This window comes from Sarcophilus harrisii, chromosome 5, assembly GCF_902635505.1.
Source record: "Sarcophilus harrisii chromosome 5, mSarHar1.11, whole genome shotgun sequence".
NCBI lineage: Eukaryota > Metazoa > Chordata > Mammalia > Dasyuromorphia > Dasyuridae > Sarcophilus > Sarcophilus harrisii.
Genome location: NC_045430.1, coordinates 254,771,985 through 254,793,504, shown reverse-complemented (window position 1 = coordinate 254,793,504; position 21,520 = coordinate 254,771,985). Strand labels below are relative to the sequence as shown.

The 21,520-nt window shown below is 36.4% G+C and overlaps 1 protein-coding gene across 7 annotated transcripts in view; it reads left to right on the top strand.

The window, feature by feature from the left end:
* Positions 1-21,520, top strand: part of TBC1D5 (TBC1 domain family member 5) — a 571,191-nt gene that overhangs the window by 303,218 nt on the left and 246,453 nt on the right. For all 7 annotated transcript variants that reach the window (XM_031940325.1, XM_031940321.1, XM_031940324.1 and 4 more), the window contains one exon: positions 9,278-9,344. In XM_031940325.1, the coding sequence (XP_031796185.1) occupies positions 9,278-9,344 (67 nt within the window). The remainder of the gene's footprint in view (positions 1-9,277; positions 9,345-21,520) is intronic.

Below are 21,520 nucleotides of genomic sequence, written 5' to 3'. Positions count from 1 at the left end.
CTACCCACAGTCCTCCACTTCCTCATCTAGGCCTGCTTGTTACCTGGCTTTTCTTTAATATTCAATGAAAATCCTATTTTCTATAGGAAGCCTTTCCCAAAATTTCTTAATTTTAGTGCCTGCCCTTTCTTAATTATTTCCCATTTATCCTGTACATACTTATTGGCTTATCGTTACCCCATTAGACTGTAAATCCCTGGAGGACAGGGATTGTCATTTGCCTCTCTTCTATTCCCAGTGCTTAGCACAGGACCTATATCCCAGGCACTTAATAAATGTTTATCAACTAACATGACAATCCATGAAGCCCCCTTTCCCCTTCCCCCCCCCCCAAATCAATTCAGTTGAAACAAGACTCCTTCTTCAGTAGTGATGACGGCCAAAGGTGTGGTGGGACTCAAAAGGAATATGCTAACAATTATCATTTTTAGATCATCTATGAATATTTGTACAATTTACTTGAACAATTGTTTTAAATGTAAGATTCCCCCTCTGTTGACCAGTAAAAGGACATGGCACTAAATTATACCATTATTGACTTTCTTTGCTATAACCTAGAAAAACAAGTTGCAACTAAATGAAAGGATGGCATACAAGATGTCCCTTGAAAGGCAAATAAGGACTTGGAGTTGGTATTTTCATGTCCAATGGCAAAGAGAAACAGCATTTCACAGGACATTTTGGGTTTGTTTTTTTTTCATTGTAGTGTTCATGATTTGTAAAGAGACAACCATGAAGATAATTGCAACTTATGTGCCAACATCTGGTGCAGAACATGAGGATGTAGAGAAATTCTGGGAAGAATTTTATGACATTCCAAATTAAATCAACATATACTTAAACATTCAATGACTTCAAGGTAAAGGTGGATAGAGATGATGGAAATTTTTTTTTGGAAAGCATGGGTCAAAAGTAGAAAGTGAAAAAGCCTCAAGAGCTGTGGACCTTATAGAAGCTATCTGCCTGCCCACAAGGAATACTTTCGTCAGGATCAGAATTGGACACTGTTGGATGTGGTTAGCACTAAATAACACTACAGAAATTGAAGCTGTGACTGTATTCTTAGACAAAAAATGATCTTTAATGTAGGAGCCATTTCTACATCAGATATCTGTGTACCAATAGCATTTTTAGAACAAAGGTTTAAATGAGAAACATTTGAGATGGGAGGAAGATGTGGCATCCAATGGAGAAAACTTTGCCATAAGCTGTTCACCTTTTTTGAGACAATGGAGGACTGGGCATGTAGTCCAGAAAATCTGGATTTGAATCCTTCTTTTGACACTAGCACTGAACTTCAGGGCAAATCATTTAACTTAAGATGCTTCAGGAAGGTACTTAGGGTTTACTCAGTCCTAGTATATTCTATACTGTGGATGGAAGAGCTCTCTGCACTCACAAAATCAAAGATCTATCACATAGTATTTGCCTATCGACACCCACACATACCCCCCAAAAAAGGGCAATGGAAAAAACAGCAGACATGAACACAGACTCACATTGTTGGCTCCCCAAAGATCCTGTAAACCATCAGAGTGAGCCACTCTTGATCAGCATATGGATTTGATGGTCTGGTATATAGTATGTTGGACTTGGAATCAGGAAGACCCAAGTTCAAATGCTGCCTGAGCCATTTAGCAGCTTTGTGCTGTGTCAAATGAGTCACTTCCTGCTCCTAGCCTCAATTTCCTCATCTGTAATAACTCCTGTGTTACAGGATTGTTCTTAGGAACAAGTGAAGTGACATAGGTAAATTACTTCACAAACCTTTAAGTGCTTTATAAATAAAGTTCATTTTTACCTTTTCCAAACAGAGCGAAATTACATTCCTCGGGCAGCATGGGTTTAGAATAAATGTTTGTTTATTAAATCTTTCACATGATGACAGTATGAAATTATGAGTAATATCTGCTGTTATGGGCAGTGCTGTTAGAGGCAGTGGGATAAAGAAATTTATAGGAAGCCTTGTTTAAAAACAAACTAACTTAACTATCTCAAGATAACATTTAAAAGCAACAAGCAAAACTGGCAGAGTTGTGTCAGTTGAAATGATATTAATGAAAATCAGGGCAGGTGAGAGAAATGCCAGTTTTACTAAGACAATTCTTGGCTAGGCTTGCTGAACATTATTGTATGATATCTGGGCCTAACTTCCCGGAAGGCCTCAGGATCAGTCACAGTCAGAATCAATCAAAGTCCTTGTCTTTGGGAGAGAAGTGAAGGAGGCACGCAAACTGCCATGCAGCTTGCCAAAGATGAATCCTGGACTCTAGAGTCTGGAGCCTGACGTCTCTTGTCCTTGTCCTGTGGCAGAGTGACTATGACCTCTGTCCTCCAGCCCTCTAATCCTTGCCTACGATTACCTCACCACTACACATTCAGCAAGCACCAATGGGGAGGAGAGCCATCACATCACCATCTCATCTAAATATATGTATATAGAACCATTATCTCACATCGGGTAGCTAATTAGCCTTAAGTGCTCTGCTGTCTCAGATTCAAGTATACCTTTTCAGAGTTTCAGCCCTCTACATTGTTGGACATAGCTCCTTTCCTTAGACATATGCTGGGCTTCCCTTGATTCCTCTCCTGGCCCATCTTCTACCTCTGGCCTTTGTATTCACTGTCTCCTGGGCCTGGAAACCTTTCTCATGCTTTCTTCCAGCTCAAACACTTCCTAAGCCCTTTCAGTGCCCTCCTTCCCAAACTATCTTATATTTAACCACTTGCATTTATTTGTATTTTTGTGTTCTCTTGTTATCTCTCTAAGAAGAATGTAAGCTGCTCCACGATGAGGCTTTTTTCATTCATTATACTGGGTACCACCACTCTTAAAGGTGATGCAGGAGAGGTTCAGGTTCAGAGTGCTGTGGCACACAGTAGGTACTTATTAAATGCTTTTTATTACTTTCACTTATTAAATGTAAATTGTTTGTTCCTTCAGATAATCTATTTTGAGAACACTTGTACTGATTAGGTAATACCTAGAAATACTGCAGACCCTCCTGATGGAGTATTCCAAAGTGTTTGCTCTAACTCTTCACATAGTGACTGTGTTTTGTCCAGAGATGAGGAATCAAAGCTTGTGGAGCTGTTCCATCAGGGTGTGAATGTGGGGTCATGAGCTGTCCAACAGGAGAAGAGGAAGAGAGGAGAGCTTGAGAGCTAGATGCATGGAAGACTAAGCACTGATTAGGTGCCTACAGTGGCCAGATGCGGCTAACTCAGTTTTGAGGGTATAAATACAACCAAGCAAAACAGTCTCTTCTGCCAAGAAGTTTATATTCTAATGGGGGAAGACAGCCTGTAAAGAATACCTAGAAAACAAATCAGCTATCTGGGGGGTCAGAAAGTATACATGGACAGACTCATGGCTTGTGGCCTGGACGTAGAAAAGTGCGGAAAGTGAGGTGAACCAGGTGTAAAATAAGTGGGAAGGGATGGACAGATAAGATAGTGGGACTCAGGACACATGTTTCTCCAGGGTAGAAAGGCAAGTGGTAAGGAGGGAAAGAAATCTGGGGAGATAGAAGTATCTTGGGTTGCCTTCAAGAGATGATATATACTTCTGATGGCCCCAGACCTGTCCATGAAACAGAAATAAGCTTTCAGAAATCAGCAGAGATCAATCTGTTGTAAAGAGATTACCTTTTATAAAAATCCCCAATTAAATACCAAATTTGAAATGCTAAAAATAAAAGGGTAGATTAATAAAATTGAAAGTAAACAAACTATTGAACTAATGGACAAAACTAAGAATTGGTTTTATGAAAAAAACAACAAAATAGATAAACCTTTAATTTGGTTAAAAAAAAGAAAAGACAAGTAAATCAAATTGTTAGTATCAAAAATGAAAAAGGAGAACTTTCCACCAATGAAGAGTAAATTGGAACAATAATTAGGAGTTATTTTGCTCAACTGTATGCCAATAAATCTGATAATCTAAGTGAAATGGATGAATACCTACAAAAATATAGATTGCCCAGATTAACAGAGGAGGAAGTAAATTTACTTAAATAGTCCCATTTTAGAAAAAAAAATTTGACCAGCCTATTTATCAGCTCCCCAAGAAAAGCCCTCCAGAGCCAGATGGAATTACAGGTGAATTCTACCAAACATTTAAAGAACAATTTATTCTAGTACTATGCAAATTATTTGGAAAAATAGGGAAAGAAAGAATCCTACCAAATTATTTTTATGACACAGAGATGGTGCTGATACCCAAACCGGGTAGGTAGAAAGAAGATTATTGTGGAGGGTTGGGGGGAGAGGAGAAAGGGGAGGAGAGGGAGAGAGAAAGAGAGGGAGAGACCGAGACCAATTTCCCTAAAGAATATTGATGCAGAAATCTTGAATAAAATATTAGCAAAGACATTATGGCAAATTGTCTCCAGGATAATTCACTATGACCAAGTAGGATTTATACCAGGGATTCAGGGCTGATTCAATATTAGAAAAACGATTAGCATCATTGACTAATCAATAGCCAAATTAACAAAAATCAAATGATTACCTCAATAGATGTAGAAAAAGCATTTGACAAAAATCCAACACCCATTCCTATTAAAAAGCACTAGAGAGTATAAGAACCTTCCCAGTAAGATCAGGGGTGAAACAAGGTTGCCCATTATCACCATTAATATTCAATATTGTATTACAAATGTTAGCATTGGCAATAGGAGAAGAAACAGAGATTAAAGGAATTAGAGTAGGTAATGAGGAAACCAAATTATTACTCTTTTTTTTTATAGCTTTTTATTGACAAAACATATGCATGGATAATTTTTCAACATTGACACTTGCAAAAATTTCTGTTTCAGCTTTTCCCCTCCTTCCCTCTACCCCTCCCCTAGATGGCAGATAGTCCCATACATATTAAATATATTAAAGTATGTGTTAAAGACAATATGTGTATATATATTTATACAATTATTTTGCTGCACAAGAAAAATCATATTAGAAAGAAGGTAAAAATAACTTGGGAAGAAAAAAATGCAAAGAAACAATAACAAAGAGTGTAAATGCTATGTTGTGGTCCACAATCATTTACCAATGTTCTTTCACTGGGTGTAGCTGGTATTGATCAATTGGAACTGATTTGGATCCTCTCATTGTTGAAGAGAGCCATGGTCATCAGAATTGATCCTCATATAGTATTATTGTTGAAGTGTATAATGATCTCCTGGTTCTACTCATTTCACTCAGCATCAGTTCATGTAAGTCTCTCTAGGCTTTTCTGAATCTTCCTGCTTGTCATATCTTACCAAACAATATTCCATAACATTCATATACCACAATTTATTCAGCCATTCTCCAACTGATGGGCATCCATTCAATTTCCAGTTTCTAGCTACTACAAAGAGGGCTGCTACAAATATTTTTGCACATACAGGTTCCTTTCCCTTCTTTAAGATTTCTTTGGGATATAAGCCCAGTAGAAACACTGCTGAATCAAAGCGTATACACAGTTTGATAACTTTTTGAGTATAGTTCCAAACTGCTCTCTAGAATGGCTGGATCAGTTCACAACTCCATCAACAATGTATCAAGTGTCCCAGTTTTCCCACATCTCCTCCAACATTTGTCATTATCTTTTCCTGCCATCTTAGCCAATCTGAGAGGTGTGTAGTGGTATCACAGAGTTGTCCTACAATTGTCACTCTTTATATATGATATGATGGTATACTTAGAGAATCCTAGAAAATCAACTAAATAACTACTTGAAGCAATTCACAACTTTGCTAAAGTTGCAGGGTACCAAAACATCCACATAAATCATCAGCCTCTTTATAACATTATCACCAAAGTCAAGCAGCAAGAGGTACATAGAGAAAATTTCATTTAAAATACCTGTAGATAATATAAACTATTTGGGACTCTTCCTGCCAAGGTAAAGTCAAGAACTATATGAACACAATTACAAAAGACTTTACATACAAAGTCAAATCTAATCAACTGGAAAAATATAAAGTGATCATGGGTAGTTTGAGTATACTACCTTAATTAATCTACTTATTCAGTGCCATATGCATTAGACTCCCAAGAAATTATTTTACAGAATTAAAAAATAATAATAATAACTAAGCTCATCTGGAAGAATAAAAAGCCAAGGATTTTAAGGAAATTAATGAAAAAAAATGCAAAGGAAGGTGGCCTAGCTGTAACCTAAAACTATATTATAAAGCAGTAGTCAGCAAAACCATTTGGAACTGGCTAAGAAATAAAGTAGCTGATCAATGAAATCAGTTACGTTCACAAGACACAATAGTAATTGACTATAGTAACCTTGTGTTTGAGAAACCCAAACATCTTAGCTTCTGGGATAAGAACTCACTATTTGACAAAAATTGCTGGGAAAATTGGAAATTAATGTGGCAGAAACTGGGCATTGATTGACCTATATCTAACACCTATACCAAGATAAGGTTGAAATGGCTTCATGGTTTATATATAGAGTGATATGGATAAGTTTACTGTTGGAATACACAGGAGCTACCTGACAGTGGCTGCTAGAGATCTAACCCAGAATGGATTTCCTCTTGTGAGATGATGATACAAGGAGACTGAAGGGCAGTTGCTGTTCTCTGATTGAGGCCATTGCGTTGTCTGACCTCTCTCCTCTTCCCTCTGCCTCCAGTTTATCTCATTCCCAGTCCACAGCACCTGTATCAGCAAAGGCTACCTTGCAGCTCCTTCAGATGTTATGATCCACAGCTGTGGAGGCTCTCAGGGAATTGATCTCTCCCTTAATAGTTCACCTCGCAGATCTGTGGAGAAGGAGGGAATTTGTGGCCAAAGAAGAACCTGGAGTACATTATTGAATACAATATGGATAATTTTGATTATATCAAGTTTAAAAGTTTTTGTACAAACAAAACCAATGGTCAGACAAGATTAGAAAGGAAACAATAAAATGGGAAAATAAATTTTACATCCAAAGTTCTGATAAAGGCCTCATTTCTAAAATATATAAAGGATTGACTCAAACTTATAAGAATTTAAGCCATTCTCCAGTTGATAAATGGTCAAAGGATATGAACAGATAATTTTCAGATGAAGAAATTGAAACCTTTTCTAGTCACATGAAAAAATACTCTAAATCACTGTTGATCAGAGAAATGCAAATTAAGACAATTCTGAAATACCACTACATACTTCTTAGATTGACTAAGATGACAGGAAAATATAATGATGAATGTTGGAGGGGATGTGGGAAAACTGGGACACTGATACATTGTTGGTGGAGTTGTGAACTGATCCAGCCATACTGGAGAGCAATTTGGAACTATGCCCAAAAAGTTATCAAATTGTGCATACCCTTTGACCCAGCAGTGTTTCTACTGGGTTTGTACCCCAAAGAGATTTTAAAGGAGGGAAAGGGACCCACATATGCAAAAATGTTTGTAGCAGATCTTTTTGTAGTGGAAGAAACTGGAAACTGAGTGGATACTCATCAGTTGGGGAATGGCTGAATAAGTTTTGTTATATGAATGTTATAGAATATTTCTGTTCTGTAAGAAACGACCAGCAGGATGATTTCAGAGAGGCCTAGAGAGACTTATTTGAACTGATGCTGAGGGAAGTGAGCAGAACCAGGAAGTCATTCATGGCAACAACAAGATTTTACAATGATCAATTCTGGTGGACATGACTCTTTCTAATAGTGAGAGAGGATAGTTCCAACGGTCTTTTGTTGAAGAAAGCCATCTGCACCCGGAGAGAGGATACTGGGTACTGAGTGTGGACTACAACATAACATTTTCACCTTTTTGTTGTTGCTTTCTTGCATTTTGTTTTCTTTCTCTCTCTCTCTCTTTTTTTTTTTTTTTTTTTGATCTGATTTTTCTTGTTCAGCATATTTGTGGAAATATGTTTAGAACAATTGTACATATTAACATATATTGGATTACTTGCCATCTAGGGAAGGGGTTGGGGAGAAGGGAGGGAAAAAATTTGGAACACAAGGCTTTGTAAGCATGAATGCTGAAAATTATTTATACATGTGTTTTGAAAATAAAAGGCTTTAATAATACAAAAAATTTTCTTTAAAAAAAAAAGATTACCTTTCAGACCCCCAAGATGACTGAGCAGGGTACTTAGATAAGAATTGCTGAACAGGTAAGGGTATGAATTAATGGCTCACATTGGAGGAGGTTGGTCTACTTTGATGAGATCTTGTAAGGATTGAAGTTTGCCTCCTAGAAAAAAAAGTAGACTTCCTAAAGATTTAAAAAGATTACTAACCTCTTTCAAAACATAAATTTAAAATATGAAATGATTAAATTAATAAAATAGTTCATTCAAAGGGAATCAACACTAGAACAATTTGGCCAGGTCAGAAAGCTCTTAGTGGTAGAAACAAATAGTACCTAAGTCACTGCAGAATTGATACTTTCATATTGTGGTACTGGAGAAGACTTGAGAGTGTCTGGAATGGCAAGGAGATCAAATCAGTTGATACTTAAATTAATTCAGGCTGTTCACTGGAAGGTCAAATACTGAAGCTCAAGCTTAAATATTTTAGCCACATAATGAGAAGACAGGAAGAGATTGAAGGCAGAAGGAAAAGTAGAGGACAGAATTTGAGGTGAATAGTATGATGGAGACAATGAATATGAACTTGGATAGACTTTGAGAGATAATGGAGAGTGGCAGGGCCCAGCCTGTTGCAGTCCATGGGGTCACACAAAAGCAAAGGCCTGAATGACCACTCCTAGCTCTGGGCTTCATATCAATCATAATATCTCATATCATATTTTTTAGCTATCACCCTACCTACTATCACATTAAATGAAGCAACTGATTCTCATGAGGGAGGTTTCTGCTCACAATATATTCAGTTTGTGGAAATTAGATAGCTATAGCAACGTGGTTTTTTTTGTATCATCACTGGTCAAAAATACAGTTTAATGGTCGAGAAAAGATAACTGTCACATTTATTTAAAGGGTTTTAAATTAATAGATCCTAAAGTTCTGGCCATACTGATGATGAACTAGCTATTTATCCATTGTGTTGAAATTATCATATTGCCCTTTCTACTGATAGACATTTATCTCATTTGTGCCTGTTAGTAATTTACATAGTGACTTACTTTTGATGATATCAGTGTCCAAGTCCAAAAAGCAACCATTTCTTCCCAAGAGAACTCATGAGGGACACTAAAGCAATATAGCTAGCATGTGTAGAAACACATATGTATACATGTGTGAATATATGAATACACCTATATTGCTTTTGCTGTTTTATTTCTGAGCATTTTGCAATTTTTTTTTCTAGGTGAATCCAATGAAAATGGAAGAATAAATCCTACCACGGACTCTGATGGAACTTTTATTTCCTACAGGTAGGGCTTATGTCTTATCATATTGCTCTCACATAACCTAATTCTTTCAGTAAATTTGCCCTAGTGCTAAAGCTTTCTGTTTTACGTTTTATAATGTTTTCTGCTAATAATACTTTCATAGTATTAGTCCACTGATCCCAAGAGAGTTTCAAGAAAGCTCAAAAAGAACTTGTGAGAATTGAACATGTTTAAACTGTATTAGATTTCTTTCTGTCTGTAAAAAGGAGATGGGAATAGGAGAGACAGAGGGAGAAAAATTTGTAGCACAAAGTTTTGCAAAGGTGAATATTGAAAACTATCATTGCCTGTATTGGGAAAAATAAAAATGTATTAAAAAAAAACAATTCATGATAGTATTAAATGCTATTTGTTAATATTTCCTTTGGGGGCTTGTCAGGAAATAGAGATTTATATCTTGTTATATCTTGTGCAGTGACAAAATAACACACTGGTGAATAAAATATGTACCCATTTGAACTTTTGTTAGGGTTTTCATCTCAATTTGAATTTTGGTTGAGTAAGTGTCTGAACATGTTTATGTTTTGATAGAGAAATCTAGGTGAGATAATAGGTTCTTTGTTATTAGACAACTCATACCAGACAAAAAGAGTTAAATTCTGGGTCTCATTTTCTGGAAAATACAATTTAAATAATGAGATTTTTTTTGAATGACAGTGACACCTAGGAAAATGATATTTAGTTTACGGCTCCTTATCTTTATGAGTGATTGATTTTCATGGCTTATTTTTCCTGGAAGTATAAATTTACCATAAACATATAGAATATGGTCACAAATTTTAGAGATTTGGCATATTAATCAGCAGATATTTATTAAGTGTCTACAGTACACTAAGCACTATGGTAGATGAAGGAAATAAAAAGAAAGAAAGAAAATCAAATCCCTGCCCCCAAGGAATTTCTATTTGTTCTGTCAACCTAGAGAACAAGTACAAAATACATGGAAATAAAGACAAAGGGATGGGGGAAGGGGGGAATTTACTAGCAATCATGAACATTCAGCATGATTCATATACAAAGAATTGTTTGCAGAAAGTGAGAATTTCTAAGATGGAGACCTGAGGGGAAAATGACATCTAGGTAAATCAGACTTTACAAAGGGATTTATGAGAGGTGTGATCTTATGTGTACAAGTACACTGCTGTGGGTGGATCCTGTAAGTTGTGTAAGGGAGTAATGTGTGCTAAGACTAGGAGGGAGGCAGGGCAAAGTTGTGAAAGGTTTTAAATGCCAAAAAGGAGCTGGAAATAGAGTACTGCTCATCAGCTTTTCTATATTATAATCACTGCTATAGATTTTATTTCCCCATATTGAGATTATAAACTTCTGGTAGGTACACTTTTCTCTCTTATATTTATTCATGCTCCCCCTCTTTCCTCTGCCGAAAGAGATTTCATTGAAGCTTCTGACTGCCACACTAGGAATAAACGATAACAGAAAGATACCTGAAGAAAGGAGTCAGGAGACTGACTAATAGTCCAGAACCTGTCACTAATGAACTATATGAATGTTGGCAAGTAACTACTGTGCCTTGGTTTCCCAGTGTTTCTGATGGAAATAATATTACAGATTGTGTCTCTGTCATAGGGTTGGTCTGTTATATACAAAAACACTTTGAAAACCACAAAGTAGTATAAAAATGGATAAAAGTATTATTATTATTATTATTACTAAGTAGTAACTAAAAAGGGAATTAAGGATGTGTTTAAACCAGAGTGAGGGGTTGGGGAGGGGGAAAATCCTACATAGTTGTAAATTTTGTTGACAAATTATATTTTGCTATATTGGTAGTTTTGCTAATTACAGTAAATAAGAGATATATTATAAAGCACCCACTCGAGAGAAATGTGATAATATGAAAGCAGAGTATTAAGTTGCAGTTTCTTTTGTCCTTGTATAGTTTGAAGATTAAAATATTTCAGCTTCAAGTATTACTGAATGATAATTGTATTTTGAAAATGAAGGTTCCAATATAACTTTGCACAATAATACTAAAGTTGTTAACTAATATATTTTTAATCAATGCCTGTCATTGTTTTAGCTTTAGAACATTAATTTATCATGGTAATTAAAAAAGGCAAGATGAAAAGCTAAGGTAGTTCAGTATATAGAAACTGGCTTTTAATAGTTGGCAGACCAGCACTGTTATTAAATAGTATTATAGTATTTAAGGTGTGAAATGAATATTTTCTGCTCAGTAGGCAATAGCTTCTCTAATATAATGAGCTTAGTTGTAAATTTGACACTTGGGTTAAATGCAGAAAAATTCATAGATACACAGCTCTGGGTTTTATTTTCCTATCAAAATTAACAGACAAATTGATACAAAACTACACCATAATGACAATAGAAAGGTTTTTTTCATTGTTGTTGTTTTGGCAAAATCCCGTCTTCAAAATGAAAATTATTTTGCTATTTTCCTATCATGATTTTCCTAAGCCTTACTTAAACTAATTAGTTTATATTAAACTAGTAGTTTATATTATCTAAAAAAATTTTCATTTTGATAGTATTTTGAAATAATGTGTAGATAATTCAAGTTATTTAACTGCCTCCCGCTTTCTTTCTTAAATGGAACTTAAATGAAGGGAAACCCTTACATAGCTATGACAATGGAAGGAAACAGAGTAGTAGGCCCACTTCGGAATACCCTCTTGGCAGCAGGGGCCACCAGGGGCGGGGGGAGCTGCATACATTATCAGACTCACCTGATAAGAGTAGTGAGTTCTGTAGTGTGGTTTCCCCCCTTACCCCCCAATAATTTTTTTTTTTTTGGATGAGGCAATTGGGGTTAAGAGACTTGCCCAGGGTCACACAGCTAGGAAGTATTAAGTGTTTGAAGGCAGATTTGAACTCAGGTCCTCCTGACTTCAGGGCTGGTGCTCTGTCTACTGGGCCACCTAGCTGCCCCCTTCTGCTTTCTTTTCTGCTATTCAGGTAGAAGCTAAAATTCCATCTCTTTGGAATTTACCTCAACTAATTATAAAACGTTCCAATAAGTTAAGTCAAGCCATTCTCAGCCTATCAAAGCATGCAGATTCTATGACTCTCTTTTTCTTTATCACTTCTCAAAATACATTTAAACTCTGGCATATGTCCAGTTCTAATCCCTAGTTTTTTGGTCTCTATGTTTATTAGTGTTTTCTTATTCATCCCTTCATCTGTCTTACATACTTGTATTTTCATGGGTATGCAGAATGCATGTGAGGAAACCCTCTTTTGCGGGCTGTTCTATAACTTACTGTCTCGGGCGGGGAGGCACCTTAAAGACTGTCTGAGGGTCAGACCTCCAGGATGTCGTAGAGTCTGAACTTCAATTCAGCTTTCCTGACTCTGAGGCTGGCATTCTAGGGACTGTGTCTCATCACCTTTTGTTTATAAATCCATTCGTGTTAACATTACCTTGTCATCGCTGAGACAAAACTCTTATTTTTTAATAGTACCTGCTTATAATGCTAATAATGACACTATTAACTTGTCACTCCCAAGAATCCTTCCCATTTTGCAACTATAAACTATTTCTGAATGGAAAAATGAGAAGGCAAAGTAGCTTCTAATAATTATAGTCATAGCTAGCAGTTTTTATAGTTCCTACTATGTTCTGGGCACTATGTTATTGTCTCATTTGATCCTCTCACAACCCTGGGAGGAAGGGGCTATTGTTATTCCCATTTTACAGATGAGGAAACTGATACTGTACAAAGGTGAAAATCACCTGCCCAGAGTCACACATCTATTAAGGTTGGAGACCTGATTTGAATTCGGATCTCCCTGACTCCAACCTCTCCTGCTCTAGCAGCTGTACCACCTCACTAAGTAAACTTTTCATAGGAATGAAACTCTCAGTCTTTCAAATATTACTTGATTAAACTTAAGAAAGTTTAAGTACAAACTTAAGGAAAGTGTGTTTGGTTGTGTTCGAATCAATTTTTAGGTGCAATTTTGGGCTTCAAATAAGATTGATTTGGAGATTTATACTTAAATGAATAATTCTATCTCTGGAAAACAATGATCAAAACATTGAAGTTGACCGATTCTATTGATAAAGCAGTTGGGTTTTTAGACTAATATGTTTACGTTCAAATTCAATTATTGGATAGGTGATTTAGTTTGGATATAGTTGTTTTAAAACCTGCAGATTAGAGAGAGTACTGTTTCTTCTAATTCATAAAGTTAAAGCTTTATTTTTGTGTGAAATCTAAATAAATAGGACAGATTATTGGATAATGTGACTGAAATCTAATCTTTTTTTCCTAACTCTATTGCAAATAAGATGTTTTGCAATTAAAAAGAAAAAACTAAGAAAATCCAAAAATCATTAAATATGCTAGTTTTCTAAAATTTTAGTTTGTTGAATTTTTTCATAAGATTTATAGGGAGGCCTTTTCTTTTTCAAATACTTTGAATTTTCTCCATATAGTGAAGCTGAAACCTGCTAGGTATGAGGGTGGAAACAGTTTCCTGCTTCAGCAGTTTACAATGGATATTGGACTTCAGCCTCAGTGACTGCAATGCAGTGCCATGAGGAAGAGGGAATATTGTCTGTCTCTCTCCTTTCCCAAGGGCAGCTGACCTTCTCCTCGCCAAAGAGGCGAGCCCCTTGCCAGCACATATAACTACAGACTATTACATTAATCTGTTTAGCCGCAGTACCAGCTGCTTGCATGTTTTTAATTATCTTATTAGATGGTATAACAGTGACCTATGAAATAAAATGAAGGTGAGCATTTTTTTTAAACTTTACATTTTGCATTCTATTTTTCTAAATATATTTTGTGAACTAATTATAACCCTTTCCAAACTCATAAGTACCAGAAAGTCTATGTAGTCTTTGAATAAACCTAATATGGCAAGGGTGCCATCTTTTACAAAATGAGATTTCCACAGTATTGTCATAGTAGTCAGTGTTTTAAAAAAAAAATTTAGTTCTTTATTTTTGTTCGAGCTTTTGGCAATATTTGGGTTGTGTTCATATAATAAGAAAATTAGAATGCACTTGGTCTTACAGTCTATCCAAAAGGAGAAAGTCAGTCAAACCAGTTATTTGGCATTAAATAAAAGACAAGATAAAACTTTGCTTGTTTTTCAGACCCTGTTTTGATTTTATAAGGATATGACTAAGATTTAGCATAGAATATCTCTTAATAAATTTGTAAATTCCATTTAGCTTTAATTCTTGTTTATATATTTACATAATGAAATATTATTGTAATAAAATTACCACTAACATATTATAATAGCAATTATTTTTCTTACCTATGTTATCTAGAGCAACAAAAAATTATCTATTGCTAGATATTTACAATAGTGAGTTCTCCTTTACAAACAAGGTTCCAGTTCAACCTTTCAAATTAATACAAATTATTGATGGGCACATTCGGTTTCATTGCCAACAAACTGAGAGATCTGATGATTCAGTGAGGCAGTACTAATGCCATGATTTCAGAAAATCGCTAGAGGTACAAAGCTTTCAGTATTCTGCTTAAATAAGGTACTTGTGTAATGAGACTTAAATTATTAAATCCAGCACCAGAAGAAGGAAGGTATTGAGGAATTTGGTCTTACAACTATTTGTAAGCTATATGAATTCTTTTCTTAAGTTTCTTTTTCTTCTACATCTTATATTTCTCTACAAAATAATTCTTTTTCTTTTAAAACATATACCTTGGTTTCTTGTAACAGAATACCATGTGTATATGTGGGGGGTGTGTGTGTGTGTGTGTGTGTATGTATGTGTGTGTGTGTCCAAAATTATTCTTCCTAAAAAGAATTTTTTTTTTTTTTTTTGCAAGAAATGACTTGGCTCAGTAAATTTTCAGCTCTTCCAATGTGACTCTGACATAGATTTGATTCAGTAAGAAATTACTTCATAGGGAGCCCCTAAAACTATTGACTAATTTTCAGCTTGTCATAAGTGATGACTAGTTAAATTTTTGCACTTTTTGATTATTGGAAATGAATTGGATGTTGCCCAGTGATAGTCTTTTTTTGATTTTCTGATTTGCATCAACGAACACTTAGAATATATATATTTATAGCTAACACTGCAGACTGTTATTCTCATTAAGTATAATTTAATTTTGTTAATATTATGTAAAAGTTGTTCCAAAAAAATTTTTTTTTAATTTTTAATTGAATATTTTTAAGTTAACAAGCTTTATTTTCCGTTCTCATATTCTCTGAACTCAAATTGGGGGGAGGGATCAAACCTCAAAACAAATATTTAAAATCAAGAAAAACAATTCCCCACACTAATCATGTCCAGAAATAGATGTCTAATTCTGCAGCTTGAATCCATTACTTCTGTCAGTTAGTATTGTACACAACACTAATGATCTGTGCTTGATACAGTTTATTTCTGCCTCTCTGCCTCTATTCTCTTCCCCATGCCCATACACCAATTACAGATTCTTTTTCTTTTTAAAATCCTTTTTCATGATCCATCTCTAAGGTTGAGATTTAGTTTGTCATTTATTCACCCCTGAGTCTGTCTTCTTTCTCTTGTTACTACTTTTTCTTTCTTCCTATTGAATTGAATTGAATTTCTATATCGACATTATGTAAGTGACGTACAGGCCAGACCCAGCAGAACTCTCCCAACGTGCCCTTACAGACAACTTTAAAATAACTCTCAAATCAGATTTTGGAGCAGCAGAGCCAATAAAAGGTCTGAGAGAGACATTCTTCCATCTAAGACAGCTCAGGAGGTCTGCAGGATAGGTCTGTAACAGTGAGATGGGTGCGGGCCTGGAGCACAGGAGAAGCTCCGTTACTGGACCTTGGAGGCAGGAAGCCGCAGAAGCAGCTTTGGGAGCTCTCAGCCCAGAGACAGGGAGGGGTCTGGACAACTCACCCGAAGAGGTCACTGGGCACAGCCAGCGTTGACTGGCAGCTCTAGTGCCTATAAACAGCTCTGAGGCACAGTTCCAAGATAGAGCGAAGCACTTGTGATGAGACACAAGGGAGTGAGAAGAGCTCTGATCACAGTTTCAGAGTCAAAAAGAGTGCTAATAGTTGTGATTACAGAAGAGCAAGGTGCCTGTCTGACCACAGTTCTAGGTCTAAGAGGAGCTTTCGCACTTGTAACTGCAGGGGAACAGGAACCCTTCCTAGATTAAGGCCACACCACAGGGCCAAAGAGCTGTGACTAGACCTCTCTGAGGATAAGACCACCTTGGAAGAATGTAGAGGGTCGCAGAGAGTGGGGGAACTCTGGGTGAGGTTTAAGACCCTTTAACCCAGAGGGAACCTGTTGACAGTGTCTGGTTCGGCTCCCCATCTCCCCTTAGGGTTCTCGGCCCTTCTGAGAAGTCAAGGAGGGTGTGACCACCCGTGTTCTACTTGAAGCAAGGAATGCTTACAGTAAAGAGATGCATTTACATATCAAAAGCAGGGTGCTTATAGTTAGCCCTTAGTCTGCTATAATGATGTAATCATACTGAGGTATTTAAGAGTTGAGGGGACTTGAAATAAGATCTCCATCTTTGACCATCTTCCTGGGTCTCCTGCCTCCTTCACTCTTCCACTGAGAGCAAGAATGGTCTCCTCCAGAGTGCTGGTTCACACGGTATATTTTGTAACCCCAATTTGGAGACCCTAGAAAGCATTCTACATTTTGGCGCCCAAACAGGGATATCCAGATGGACACTACAGAAGAACTGAAAATTTGCAGACCCCTAGAAATACAGCAACATAAAAACAGCTGAAAGCAGCAACATAAAAAAGCTTAAAGCTTGGGATAGTGTCTTTCTCTTCCCCCCTCTCCTCCAGGTGAGCAGACTTCAACTTTTAAAATAAACTTTAAAGTGAAGAAATGGACTAGGAAAATAAGCAAACAACAACAACAACAACAACAACAAAAAGTCACTGCACTGACAATAAAGACCAAGAAGATAACAGTGTGAAAACATTAGAAGAAAAATTGGAAAAAGAAATGAAAATGATCCAAGAACAAAAATCTTGAAAAGGGAATTAACTGCTTAGTTTAGAAGACACAAAAAATACTAGAGAAAATAATACCTTAAAAAACCAAATTGACTGTTCTGTAAAGAAAACAGGGTGGGGGAATGTAATGTTCTCTGGTTCGATTTTCTTGGGGTCTCTGGAAGCAGCCTTCTTTTCAGCTCAGTAACCACAACAAGAGTAGCCAAGCATTAAAATCCAAATTCTTTATTATCTCTTTCAAAGTCTTGTCTCCTTTCCTGGGTCTGGGTTAGCTCTCTTACAATCCAGATTCCTTATTATCTCCTTCCTGGGACTAGGCAGCTTTCAGACCAGCCTTGGTCTCAGTGGAGAAATGCAAGAGGGGAGAGCCTGCCACCAGTGGCCTGACTGAAGATCGAATGAATGTCTGTCCTTGGTTCCGAGAGTTGGAGCTCCTTCCTGCCTTCTCTGCCCTCTGAAAGCTTCTCTGTGGCTCTCACTCCCTGCTTATATGCTCTACACTGAGTATTAAACCAACCATTATATCACTAGGAAACCATTATTTGTTGTAAGATTAAATTAATCATACTGAACCTTACTAAACTAGATAACCATTATCTCTATCAATTCCACTGACTTAGCATCTTAGCATCTTGTAAGAATCCTTTGTTTCAAGTTCAGCGTTCTGGCCCATAACAGGGGAACTCCTTTTACAAATAGAATAGGCCAAATGGGGGGGAAAAAGTACAAAAATTTCATGAAGAAAAGAACAATTTGAAAGTTAAAACTGGGCAAGTAGAAGTTCGTGATTCTATGAGACTTCAAGAAATCAAAATCAAAAGAATGAAGAAAATGTGAGATATTTCACAGAAAAAAAAAAGCTGACCCCAAAAAATAGAAGAAAGATAATTACAAATTATTTGGCTATAGTCATGAAAAGTCATAATTTAAAAAAAAATGTTCAGCCATCATTTTTCAAGAAATGAAGAAGGAAAATTGCCCTGATATCTTAGAACCAAAGAGTAAGATAGAAATTTAAAGAATCCATCAATTATCTCATGAAAAAAATCCCAAAATGAAAACTATTATATTATAGCCAAATTTCAGATCTCTTACATCAAGGATAAAATACTGCAAGGAGCCAGAAAGAGTAATTCACATGTCATGGAGTCACAGTCAGCATCACACAAGATTTAGTAGCTTCCATTTTAAAAGAGTGGAGGGCTTGGAATATGATTTTCCAGAGGGGAAGGAGCTAGAATGACAACCATGAATAATCTACTCAGCAATATAATCCTTCAGGGGGGAAATGGATATTTCTTAAAATATAGAAAACTTCCAAACATTCTTGATGAAAATACCAGAACTGATTGGATGGAGTTAATGGAATTGGAATGATGGAGTTAAACTGATTACATGAGAATATAAGAACTTTGTCACTGGCAGAAGGCTTAGTTATATTGGAATGATCTTCAGGAAAAAGAATATAAAGGTGAGAAAGAGGGATGCACTGTTAGAAAATGGAAGGGAAATAGAATGGGGAACATTTTCTCACATAAAAAAACCATTTAAGAAATAGCTTTTTCACCATAGGGGCAATGCTTGAACCTAATTTCAGAATTTAAGATTCTTTTTAAATGTCAGTTCAATCCCTGTGCTGATGAGTAAAGTTACATAGAAAGGGATGTGATGGAAGACTATCTGAAAGCAATGGCTTCAGCAGATGTAAGGACTGGGAGACCTCCTCGGAGACCTCCTCAGAGACCTCTGGGCTTTGAGTTGAGTTTTAAAAAGTTTGTGTAATCTAGGATGCAGAGTTAAAGGTTCCATTTCAGGGATGGAAATCAGCCCATACAGAGGCCCTGAGAGGGCACTGAAAGGCTGAACATGAGGAATGCATGGACATTCTTATGACTGGCATGTCAAAGCTCATAGAGGGAAATAAGGTACTTATCTTTATCTTTGATTCTGAAGGTGATGGGAAACGTTTGAATTATTGTATTCATGATTTTTTGAAATATAGTTTCCATGCCCTTTTTCAGGCATGGCCTTCAGATTGTCTACCAATTGTAATACTTTTTCTCTTTGATCTTTTTTCCAATCATTTCCTTCTGATAAGAGCCACTTTGTATTTTCTTCTATTATTTCAATCTTTTGCCTTTAATATTTCTTATTGACTCATGGATTCATTAACTTCTCTTTGGTCCATTTTAATTTTAAAGGTTTTGCTTGGTTGCTGCTATTCTCTGATTACTTTTTTCTGTAGTAAAAATGTAAAGTAGTTCTGCCTTAAATATTTATAAGTTGGCTTATTACCAATACATAAGTTTATCACAACAAAGGGTACACTTTTCAGTGGTAGTCATACAGCGTACCTTATTTTCATTTGCTTGTGTCTAACTACACACAAATTAATTAATGTGCTTGTATTCCATATGAAAACTTTGCATAATACTATAATGTGCTCACATCACAAAAAGCATTTCTTTCATTAAATAGTCATTTGATTATCAATATCTCCAACTAAAACATTTTACATCTTTAAAAATCTGCTCAGAATATCTAGCAACTATAGCCTAGCAGACTAGTCATTTTAAATTAAGGATATATTAAGTTTGAAATATAATTCTTCTACTTGTGGTCAAGAAAACCTTGTCCTAACACCAGAATCCTTGTATTGTGCATAATGCATGAGTAATTAATTCCTAAGCTTTAAAAACAAGCTTTAGATTTGCTTTGATTTTCCTTCTGATGCATCATAAACAGCATATCAGTAACATAACAAATACTTTTTTTAAAAGTTTTAAGCAATTTGGTATGGTGACCTGAACAAAAGCTGACATATTTTATCTAAAAATGTCAGTAGAATAAGGTTTTGTGATCTCCTCCACAACAGGGACAGTACTGTATTTTGCTTTCTTAGTATCCCCAGTACTCAACACAGTGCCTGGCACATGGTAGTCCTTTAATAAATGTTTATTGACCAGCTTGTGTTATTTGAAAATTTTTTCACAGGACTTTTAACTTGGATGAATGCAAATTGCTTTTTTCATATCAGAACTGCACAGTAGCACATTGCATGATTGATTGATAATATTCAGCAGATTTAAATCTTGGATTTTCTGTTTTAAAAATGATTATGTTCTCAAGATTTTTTATAAAATCTGTAGTATAATACATGTTTTGTTAAATAGATGGCTTAATCATACTTTTTCTCAAGTTTTCCTTCCTAACTGCAGAACTTTGGTTAAGTTTCAGTTGAAAAGGGCATAGTGAATATTAAAATGGGAGCTGGAAGTTGATATTTGAACATCATGACATTTAATATTGTGAACATTGTTGAATTATATCTGTAGAAATATATGTTTCTTTACCATTAGAATATCTATATTTTACTCAATATAGCATGCAGTTTGGCAGTACAAAAAGCACCCTTATCAACTCTTTTACAACAAGGTGTCTCCTATCTATCTATATATAAAGATCAGTTAGGATTCCTTGCAAGAGTCACTGTCTAGTTGCCCGCCCAAGAAAGCTTAGAACACGAAGGTGAATTCCCTACTGATGGAGAAGCTGCAGGATCATCTGAATACCTAGGAACAGGCCCATGCTCTGTGATGCTCCGGGTTGCTCCTGAGCTTGCCCTTAGTACATTGAGCCTAGAGTTACTGCAGAGTCCCCGTGGGACGGCTGGGCCCCCTGGCACAGGGATGGAGCACATCTCCTGCAGCTTTCAGCCTGCTCCTGCAGGCACCCCTGGGCACTTGTCTGTTTGGGCCAGAAAATAGACACTGAGCCCTTGCTTTCCCAAGAACCGGAAAGGAAAGAACAAGCTAGGTTGGTTGTCCTCTGTGCTCTAATCCCTACATCCTCATTGCCTTTTCTCATGATCAGTTCACACCCCATTCATTGAACAGCAGGGATCAGATGCAGAATCTTCCCTCCCACATGGAAGGCCCCTATTACCTTCCCACTGTTCTTACAGTGTCCCCCATCTCTCTTCCTCCCACAACCTCCTCTGCCCCTTCACTTCCCAGCTGTCCTCAAGGCTCAGCTCAGAGCCTGCAGGTCTGGTACTTGGCACAGGGCCTGGCACAGAGCAAGCACTTTATAAATGTGACCTGGCTCAGTACTCTTACTGACCCCAAATTTCCCATAATAGCCAAGATCCATATTTTACCACTGATGCTTTCTCTCCAAAAACTAAAGATGAGTAATGAGAAGGCATGGGCTAG